General features: G+C 54.3%; 1 protein-coding gene across 1 annotated transcript in view; it reads left to right on the top strand.

The window, feature by feature from the left end:
- Positions 1-216: 216 nt before the first annotated feature.
- The window catches only part of LGR6 (leucine rich repeat containing G protein-coupled receptor 6), a 173,013-nt gene continuing 162,572 nt past the window's right edge, over positions 217-10,657 (top strand). The window contains exon 1 of the mRNA XM_058039639.1: positions 217-413. Within this exon, the coding sequence (XP_057895622.1) occupies positions 217-413 (197 nt within the window). The remainder of the gene's footprint in view (positions 414-10,657) is intronic.

Raw genomic sequence — 10,657 nt, 5'->3', positions numbered from 1 at the left:
TGTTGAGGTTCCTTTTGACTTTTTTTTTTTTTTCCCTTTCTTCCCTTTGAATGAAATTCCTGCCAGCTCTTAGAGAGAGAGAGAGAGAGAGAGAAGGAAAGAGTAGAAAGTTTAACTCCTCCCATTGGAGTGTCTCACGCCCCTGCCCAGCCCTTGAAACCCAATAACCAAGATCATTCAGCGATGCCTGCGCATCCCCGGAGCTGCCCGGTGCCCATGGACGGGCTGCTGCTCTTGTGGGGCATTGTGCTGGCGGGCAGTGCCCGCTGCCAGGCGGTGCCCGCCGAGCCGGGCGCGCCCTCCTGCCCGCCCCAGTGCCACTGCGAGCAGGATGGCATCGTGCTCTCGGTGGATTGCTCCGAGCTGGGGCTCTCGGAGCTCCCCGCCAGCCTAAGCCCTCTCACCGCCTACCTGTAAGTACAGCCTGACCCCAAACCCTCGCTGCTGCTCTTTGCGGTGCTTCCCCCGCAGCCCTCCGACAGTTTGCAGCTTTCCTCCGCGTTGGAAGCTGGTGCCACATATTCCCGAAATTAAATTTCCTGTGGAAATTAGAAACCAAGCGAAATAACGAGGGGAAAGGCAGCTCTAAGGGCAGGAGCTGCCAGGCTCCCCTCCTCCCGCAATGTTTGCACTGCGATGTTCTGCTCGCTCTGCTCCGGGATTGCAGCGGACCCTGAACTGACTTGCCGGCTCGATTTTGATTGTCTGAGCACATAATGGAGTGTTTTTACACAGCAATTAGCGCGAACTGCTCTGGGATCCTTCTGTCAAGCGTTTCAATAGCTGCAATAACTCAGAGCTTTGCGGGGTTCGGGTTGTGCTGGCCACCAGCAGTGTCCGAGCTGCCTTTTTAAAACGAGTATTAAAGGAAGAGGTCTGGGGGGTTGGTAAGTGTTGTGATGATTTATGTATAAATTTTATCGAGGAATTATTGATTATCTGAATGTTTCATGCCCCGAAGGGTTAATTGATAGAGACTGCTGCGTTCATTTCTAGCCCCGAGGTGGTCTCGGTGCCATCATTCTGGTGATGGCTGAGGATCCTGATAAATGACTGTAGAAAATCTCAGGGTTTAACCGGGAGAGGAAACATCCCTCTCAGGGGGACAGGTTATCCCTGATGCTTTCCGAGCTCGTACCCAGCGCTGCAGCCGCGGCTGTTTGGCAGCGGGCTGGGCAGGAGCGCGGCGTTCCCGGCTCGGAATGCTGCCAGGGCAGCGCCAGGGGAAGCCGTGTGTGCCCTCGGGGAGCAGCCCCGGGCCGTGCTGGGCATGGATGTTCATGCTGTGCTCACTGCCTGGGGTGGCACACAGACCATAGGGATGCTTTTCCCAGAGACGCAGGTGCTCAGCTGTCAGAGCACAGCACCCAAACCCGCCCAGGAGGGGATTTTGCAGAGCCAGGTGTAAGCTGTCGGTGCAGGGTGGGAGCTGCTGGGTGCCAGTGCTGGGTGCCCGTGCTGGGTGAGAGCTGTTCTGCTCCTCCCGCTCGCCTGAGGAGCGCAGTCTTGCGCAGCCACTGGATGGCCCGAGCTGCTCTGGCTTAGCTGGAAGGGAAATAAGGCAGGAGAAGGACGATGCTCGCTGGAGACCATGAAAGATGAGAGAAACATGCAGGCTGTATTTCCCCTGGGAGAGGGAACCACTTGTGGCATGAGGTGTGAGCGCACAGAGCTGTCCCTGGGGCTGGTTTGGAACCGGCTGCCCCACGAGTGAGAAGTCACAGGCAAATGTGGGAGAATGCAGAACCTTGCCCGCTCCTGTGGGGACAGGGGCAGCCCCATCGGGCACCCCCTTCACCCTGAGGTGCCGCAGGATGCCACAGGATGGCACAGGATGGCACCCCGTTCACCCTGCGGTGCCACACGATGGGGCGCGCGTTGGTGCCACTGCTCAGAGAAGGTGCTGCAGGTCATGTCCGCAGGGCTATCCCTTGGGCTGGGAGCTGCACAGCTGTCCCACGAGCCCAGGGACATTCCGGTGCTCCCGGAGCTCAGTGCCGCCGTCACCCTGCCCACGGCGGCTGGAGCAGGGACACGGAGCGCTGGGACACGGATCCCCGTGCATGGACCGGGGGGATGCTCGGAGGTGCTGCCGGCCCGGAGCGGTGCAGCCGGGCGCTGTCACAAATGCTGGATTTCAGCGGGGCTGGACCCTCGGGACAGCCTGGGGCACCCTGCACTTCGGGATGCTGCCGGTGCTGTCCCTTGGCCGCGGCCCCGTTCCGGTGTCTGTACCGGATCCGCTCTCCCCGTGTCTGTATCGGCCCCGCTCTCCCCGTGTCTGTATCGGCCCCATTCCCGGTGTCCGTACCGCTCCCGGCGTCTGTCCCGGCCCCGCTCTCCGTGTCTTTCTCCCGTGTCTGTACCGGCTCCGTTCCCCCATGGGCTGTACCGGCTCCGTTCCCGTTCCCGTGTCTGTGTCTGTCCCGGCCCCATTCCCGTGTCTCTTATCTCCCATGTCCGCGCCGGCCCCGTTCCCCCATGGGCTGTCCCGGACCGTTCCCGGTGTCCCAGCCCCGTTCCCCGCGTCTGTCCCGGCCCCGTTCCCCGTGTCTGTATCCCCCGCGTCTGTCCCGGCCCCGTTCCCGGTGTCCCAGCCCCGTTCCCCGCGTCTGTCCTGGCCCCGCTCCCCGTGTCTGTCCCAGTGGCGTCGGGGGAGCCTCAGTGTTCCTCCTTCCTCTCTGGGGAAACCCGACCCGTCTGGTGCTTCCCCAATAACCCTGCCAGGGAGAGAGAGCACCGAACGGATGGGATGGAGGTGGAGAGTCAGGACGAGCTGGGAATGGCTGGAGCAGCCCTGGAGAGCTGGGGTTCCTCCCTGCTCCTGCCACTACTGTCAGCGAGTTGTGTGAGATCAGCACCCCAGGTACAGGTGGGGGGTTTGTCACAGCAAATCAGCATAAATTTTGTAGGAAGTGTGGATATTGGAGTGAGATCTAAGTTCTTTGTGGAAATACAGGCTTGAACTCCACATTCAAATATGTAAAGAAATGCTGGAGTGCTTGGAGAGCCACAAGAGCTGAAGAGGGAGCCCTGGGAGGGCAGCAGGAGCACGGAGCTGGTGGGCAGCTGCTCACAAAACTTCCCGGCTTCTTTGCTCCGTGCCCTGTGCTGTCAGCAAGCCACTGGCACTGTGAGAGCAGCATTTCCTCTGGAGCAAAAGAAAGGATCAGTAATCACCCTAGATTAGACACTGCCTCACACTAATGAGCTGGTGTCCCTGCCCCATCCTGCTGGTGCTGTACTCACCCCCATCCCTGCAAGAATCCCGACCGTGCTCACTCCTGCACCTCTCTGAACATGACCCCGATCCCATCCATCCCAAACCAGGTGTTTTCAGTGTGAAAATTCCATCACTGGTGAAATTGCAGCTGTGGTCCAGGAGAGGGGAGAGATTTCCCCTTTAGCTGAGGTGCCGGTGCCATCCTGTGTCACCCATCTCTGTCCCTCAGTGTGTGTCAGAGCTGCTCTGGGGCTGCAGCACAGGGGGCTGGAGCTTTTGGGGCTCCCTGGAGAGAACTGCAGCAAGCTGAGGGGTGCAGGAGAGTGGAGCTGCATCGGGGAAGGTTCCTGTGCAGCAGAGAGGCCAGTGCACTAAAGGGCTCACAGGAGGATGGGGAAATGGGAAAAGCTTCTTGGTGCTTAAAATATTGTCATAGCTGGGATCCCTGGCACCACTGCCCACCCTGCACATGAGCTGGAGGAGCAGCCCCAGCTCAGATTGCCCAGGGAATATCACAGGGTCTGGTGCAGTTCTGTCCCCATGGCTGTCACCAGGAAGGTGCCTGAGTTGGGTGCAGGTGCTCAGGGCAGCCCCTGCCCCAGGAGGGGTGAGGAGCAGTTAATGAGCAAGGAAAAGTGGCAATGATGCAAAATGAACAAGCAAAATTAAACCACCAGCCAAGGGTTTTCTAACGTGAGGCAGCTGGAAATTACCTGTTCCTCATAGTCACGTGGGAATATTTAACATTCAAAATATGCTCAAAAGCAAAAAAAATCAAAATTAACAGAGAGTGGACTCTTTAAAAATTAATACCCAAGAGGAAAAAGAAAATTAGAAATATTTCACCTGCTTTGTATAATCCTGAGCCCCTCAGTCCCATGTACCTGGCTACCAGCCCCTGCAAGGGGGACAGGTGACAATGCTGGGGTGTAGTAAGGATCTCAGTTTGCTGAGGCTGCTTCTCTTTCACTAAAAACCAAAAGACACCGTGTTGGTTGTGCCTGCCAGGTCCCCCCAGGGATGTGCTGGCCTGTCCAGCTGTCACTTGCAGGAAAGAAAGGGAGAATCTGTCTCAGCAGAGAGCACCTTGGGATGGAAAGGCAACACCAGTGGTGCCGTGGCCACGAGTGGGCATCAGCTGGGCAGGGAGCACAAACGCCCTGACCCTGCACAGGTCTAGAGGGATGGGACAGGTTCTTATCCCCAGCCACATACATGGGGAGGTACTGGATGGATTGCCCAGATATCCTGGGCTGGAAGACACTTCTGGAGGTCTCTTATCCACATTCTAATGGGTCCATCTTGTGAGGCTGGTCAGGATCTCATCCAGCTGGCAAACCTACTGAATAATCTTAGGAGTATCCCGAAGAGTCCCTCACCTTTTTCTCATTCTTTACAATCCCATGTTTCCTAATATCAAATTGCAAATCCCTATGGTTCTTTTGTGCCTATTACCTCTCATCCTTGCCCTGCACAGCTCCTATGAGATGTTGGCTCCAGCTTCTCTACACCCTTCTAGTCAATAGTTAAAGAGAGCAGTAACACTCTAACTATTGCTCCTGGTTTTGTGAGGACTGATCAAATCTCTTGGTGTGAGCAGTATGTGGGACAGAGCGGGGCAGAGTGGAGATGTCTTGGTTTGGAAAGCCAGAAGTCTGCTAAGGAAGGCAGGAGCCTCCCCTGAAATGGAGAATGGAAACCCTCCCCACCCCTTGGAATTGCTATAAATTTTAAATTAAGGAGTTCTCAGGCAAAAATATGGCAGCAGGAAATAACAGTTCTTTAAAAGGGAAGGAAATAAAAAGATAAAATAAACAATGCAGTAAATCAAACCAACACTGACAGAGTCAGAAGCCAACCTGACACCCTGTGGGTCAGGGTGTGGGCAGCAGTCCCATTGGAATTGTGACTCAGCCCTCCTGCAGTGTCAGGGCTGGTTCTGCTGGAGCAGGGATCCTGGAGAAAGGTGCAGTCTCTGCCTCTGAAGATGCAGGGGAAGAAGAGGCAGCTGCTGTTCCTCTGGGCAATCCAGTGCAGAAGCTGTGCTGGTGTTCCAGAATCTCCAGATTCTATCCGGGTAGGAATGCTTGGCTCCTCCCTCTGGGCTCACATCTCCCAGTGGGATGCTGTAGTTCTTATCAGCCATGCAGGGACATTCAGTAGATATCAGCAGATGTCCCCCTGGCGGGAGGAGTGGGTGTGGAAGAGATAAGGAAAACTGCCCACTGAGCAGAAGTCAACTGCCATACAATGGCAAATGGAATCCAACTTGCTTGGGAATCCAGGACAGGGGAGCACAGCCCTGTGGGAGAGGGGAAGGCAGATGCTTCAGGGGGAGAGATGAGGGTCACAAACCTGGAGGGTGCCACACACCAGAAGCCCCATGGCTCAAAGCTCAGCTGGAGGAGCCATCCCCCCTTCCCAGGGGTCTCAGGTCTCCCCAGCCCCACAGAGGGGTCAGTTCTGCTGCTCTGTGCCCATCCCCAGAAACACCAGTGCCTGCTGTGATCCTGGCCCTGCACACCTTGCTGTGGAGCCAGGCACAGCCTGCAGAGCTGTTCTGTGTCCTGGGAAACCAGCAGGGACCTGGGGCAGGACACAGCTGATGGGGTTGGCAGACCTGGGGCAGGACACATCTGATGGGGCTGGCAGATGTGGGGCAGGACACAGCTGATGGGGCTGCCAGGCTGCTGCTGCCACAGCCGGAGCTGGGGGAGGGAAAAGCAGCAGGTCCTGGCTGCTCCCAGGTGTCACCAAGCATCTTGTGTGATACTCCTCACTCCCCACACTCTTTCCCTTGAGGAGAATGGGACCAGGAGCCTTCAGGACTGTTCTCATCTTGCAGAGACATTTTGAGACCCTGTCTGGAATTTAGCATCCCCCTGGGAGTCTGGGGCCCTGCTTCACCCTCTGAGGGCATCTCCTCTGAGCTGCCCTCTGGAATCAGGTGCCCCAGTGCCCTGACAGGGATGTGCAGGAGACAGGGATGCTTTGAAGCTGAGAAGACACTTCCCATGTCATACAGTGCTGGGTGCAGCACAGGGCAGAGTGAGGAAAGGTGCCTTTTTCTTGATATTTGCAATTCCTAAAGGGCCACAGAGCAGCAGGTGGGTGAGGCAGCAGGATTGCAGGCTCACACAGAGCTGGTGCCTGCAGCAGCACAGCAGCAGAGCTGAAGGAGCTCCCCCCAGCCCAAACCCCTCCCTATGTGCAACATCTGCCCCTTGCAGCCCCCCTGTGGTAGAAACAGCCACCAGAGCCCCCCAGCATGGGGAGCACCCAGGAGCTGCCCCAGGAGCTGGCACAGTAGGATGTGGGGCTGCCCTGGGGAAGCCTGAGCAGGCAGGACAGCCCTGGAGGGTGTTGGGGCTGAGGGGGTGATTAAAGCTCCCTGGGGTTCCCTGCAGGGGTGACAGAGACCCCTGTGTGCCTTTAGGACACTCACACACCTTAGGGAGAAGGAGGGAGAAGCCAAAAATGCAGAGAGCACAAAATCCCAACGCCAAGTGTAAATAAATCCTTCCTGGGGTCAGTGCTGCCCTCCTGCCCCAGGTGATTGTGTACAGACCAGTGAGCCACCATCCTGTGCCCGATGCGTGCCCAGTGCCAGGGCCCATCTACAGCTCCATCTTCATGCCAAGGTCACCACAGGAGCCCCAGGTTGCACCAGGATCCATCCAAACACACCACAGAGGCACAGACTCACTCCCAGACCCTGCCACTTCTCAGGCCACAGTGCAGCCCAGGACTAACAAATGCTGCCACAGCTGGCACCAGACTGTGGGTGCTCTCTGACAGACCTTCCTCCTGCTGGCAGACTGATAGGAAGAGCCATTCCTGCCCTGTTGTGTCGGTTTGGAAAGCCAGGTGTCTGCTAAGGAGGGCAGGAGCCTCCCTTGAAATGGAAAATGTAACCCCCCTCCCTCCAAATTATTATAATTTGGAAATTTAGGGGCTCTCAGGCAAAGATATGGGAGCAGGAATAACAGTTCTTTACTAGTGAATAAAATTTAAAAAATAAAATTAAAAATGCAATAGTACAAACAAACACTGCCAGAGGCAGAGCAGGCCCTGCCCCCTGTGTGTCAGGGGGTGTCCCAGCCCCATCCCATGGGGGCTCAGCCCTCCTGCAGTGCCAGCTGTGGCTCTGCTGCAGCAGGGATCCTGCACAAGGGGGGAGTTTTCCTCTGCAGCTCCAGGGCTGCTGCAGATGGGCCTGGGCTCCCTCTGGCCATGCAGGGCAGCAGAAAGCTGCTCCTCTGGCAATGCAGGGGGCAAAGGCTGCTGTGCTGTGCCAGACTCAGATTGGATCCAGGCAGGAATTCTTGGCTCCTCCCCTGGGTGGAGCATCTGCCATAGGATGCTGGGATTGGATCAGCCCTGCAGGGACACTCAGTGGCCCATTAAGAGAACATAATAAATAATGGCCCATTAACAGCAGATATTTCCTGGAGGGAGGATTGGCTGTGAGAGAGATAAAAAAAAATTGCCCTATGAACAGAAGATAACTACCCCACCTCTAACAGATGATGATAGAATATACACTTATCTTACACTTATACACAATCCAGGACGCCTGCACAGTCCAAAGCCCACAATCTCCTCCTTGGGAATGCCTGGGAGAAAGGAAACCAAAGCAGCAACAATGGGAAATGTTTATGGGCTTGGGGTTGTGGATGAGGGAGATAAAGCTGGTGAGGGACACTTGAAGAGCTGGGCTCTGCACACTGCAGTGCATTCACAGGTTTATATTCACCATTTATCAGCTTTGAGGAGCTTTTTTCCCCCCCACACCTGAAATATCAAGACTAAGAAGGGTTTCCTGCTTTCAGGGATTTGGGTTCCTTCAAAGGGACTCTACAGAGTCCATCTGCTGACTCCATACAGGCACTCCACAGGGACACAGGGATGCAGGTGTGCTCTGCATCCTTGCCAGCAGCAGCCCAAAGACTTTAGAGGCAGGCAGGGATTCAGCTCCCTTTGCCCAGCACCTCAATCACATCCTCAGGCTCTCCCATGGGTGACAGTGGCTTTTTGCTGTGAGTGCCCCAAGGGGGAACATCTCCCAGCACTCCTGCTCAATGGCACTTTGGGATACCTAAAGTGCAGGTCCAAACCAAGGACTGACTTCAGGGAGAGCTGCTGGCACTGAATCTAGGGCTCTGTCTGGTGTTTCCCTCTGGAGCAGGGAGATGGGCACTAACCAGAAACAGGAATTCCTGTCCTGTGCTCCCCAGCCTGCAAGGAGGAGAAAACCAAACTAAGAAAATCTGAGAGCAGGCACAGCTTGTGAGAGAACCTGAACAGCACCAAGGGAACAGCACAGCTCCTCAGCAAGTGTTTCCAAATGTTCTTTTGTGTCCTCTGGGCAAGTTGGAGCTCCTAGGCCAGCAGGAGCTGAAATGCCCTGGTCCCCTGGCAGTGCTCAGTGTGCCTTCATCCCTGCACTGAGGATGATGAGCACGATTCTGCAGATGCTTGGTGGCTGTGAGTCTGGACTCCAGGCTCAGGGCAGTGCAAAGACTCCAAACTCCACAGCAAGCAGACAAAATAGTGGTGAGGGAGCCCAGCTCAGGGGGGCTGGAGGGAGTGAGGGATGGGTGGGAGTGCTCAGAGCAAAGCCAGAATTGCAGGGCCATTAATCACAGAGTCCCAGAACAGTCTGGGTTGGAAGGGACCTCAAAGATCATCTCATTCCACCTTCCACCATCCCAGGCTGCTCTAAGCTCCATCCAACCTGACCCCAAACACTGCCAGGGATGGGGCAGCCACAGCTCCTTTGGGCACCCTGTGCCAGGGCCTCAGCACCCTCACAGGGAAGAATTTCTTATGAACATAAAATCTAAATGTGCCCTCTGTCTGTGGCAAGCCATTCTCCCTTATCCTGTCACTATCTGCCCATGTAAAAGTTGCTCTCCCTCTTTTCTTTAAGCCCCTTTAGGCACTGGAAGGGGCTATGAGGTCTCCCCAGAGCTGCTTTTCTCCAGGCTGAGCCCCAGAGCTCTCAGCATGCCTTAATGGTGAAGTCAGTCCTGGAGCAGCCTGAGGAGCATGTTTGGTGGGATGGTTTTCCAAGCAATATCTCATTGAATTGAAAAGGAAAAGCTTAATGAAAATGGACAGTGTTCATGGGGCTGTAAACGGTATAAATGTAGGAACAAGTTCAGTCAGGAGAGATCATTTCAATGTTTTCATTTCATGGTGTCTTTCTAAAAAAGGGTTTCCATTTACATATTTTCACCTGCTGCTGTTACATTTACCCATAGGCCATTTAATATTCACATTGCAGGACTTCAACACTACCAAATCAAAACATTTTGCTGTTTTTGAAACACAGTGTGTTTTTTTGTTGTTTTTTTTTGTTGTTGTTGTTGTTGTCCTATGCTAAATATTGACATGCTGGCTCTTTGTTCTAGGCCCAAAGGAAAGGAAGTTCAGAAGTCTCTGAATTTCCAGTGAGTTTCATGACATTTCTTCCCATTTCCTCCTGCTGCTTCATCTCCCAGGCCCCTTTTCTGCCACAGGGTCTGCTCCCTTCTGCTCTTGATGCCACGAGGTTTGGGTCCAGCAGTGTTCCCTTTACCTGGCTGCTGTTTGCCCAGGGTGGGTAGGGCTGGCATTAATGGGATGCTGGGGAGGAAACTGGTCCATGAACAAGGGGTGGATTTTCATCTTTTATGAAAATCCTTTCCTTAGGATTTTCCCTCCTGAGAAGCTGAAAGGCCTCAGGAACAAAATGTAAACAATGATTATCTGTTGCTGTGGAATGCAACAGGTGGATCTGTGATTGGTCTCATGTGGTTGTTTCTAATTAATGGCCAATCACAGTCAGCTGGCTCAGACTCTCTGCCCGTGACGCAAACCTTTGTTATCATTCCATTCTTTTTCTATTCTTAGCCAGCCTTCTGATGAAATCCTTTCTTCTATTCTTTTATCACAGTTTTAATGTAATATATATCATAAAATAATAAATCATGCCTTCTGAAACATGGAGTCAGATCCTCATCCCTTCCCTCATCCTCAGACCCCTGTGAACACGGTCTCAGGGGTGCATCCCTCAAGTCCTTCCAGATACAACAGGCAGTTCTGCAGGTGATAATGCAGGGGACAATGCAGATAACAATGCAGATAACAATGCAGGTGACAATGCAGGTGACAAGGGCTGGGCCTACAGTGCCATCACATCTGAGACCTCCCCAGGATCTCAGTTCCAAAGCAAAGAGGCTTCTCTTGCAGGGCTGGTTGAAGTGGTGGTGAGCATCTGGATGTGGGCAGATCTCTGACTCTTGGTGGGGACACTTTCAGATACCACAGAATTCTGGAATCTTCTGAGCCAATGAATAGGACAAATAGGAGGTTGGCAATGATTAGGATGAATATGACGATTAGGAAGAATAGTAGGTAGGTGAAAAATTTTGTAATATAAGAGTCTGA

Source organism: Melospiza georgiana, chromosome 23 (genome assembly GCF_028018845.1).
Source record: "Melospiza georgiana isolate bMelGeo1 chromosome 23, bMelGeo1.pri, whole genome shotgun sequence".
In the NCBI taxonomy this organism is placed as follows: domain Eukaryota; kingdom Metazoa; phylum Chordata; class Aves; order Passeriformes; family Passerellidae; genus Melospiza; species Melospiza georgiana.
Note: the sequence above shows the minus strand (reverse complement) of the source record. Positions and strands in the feature narration are given on the sequence as shown.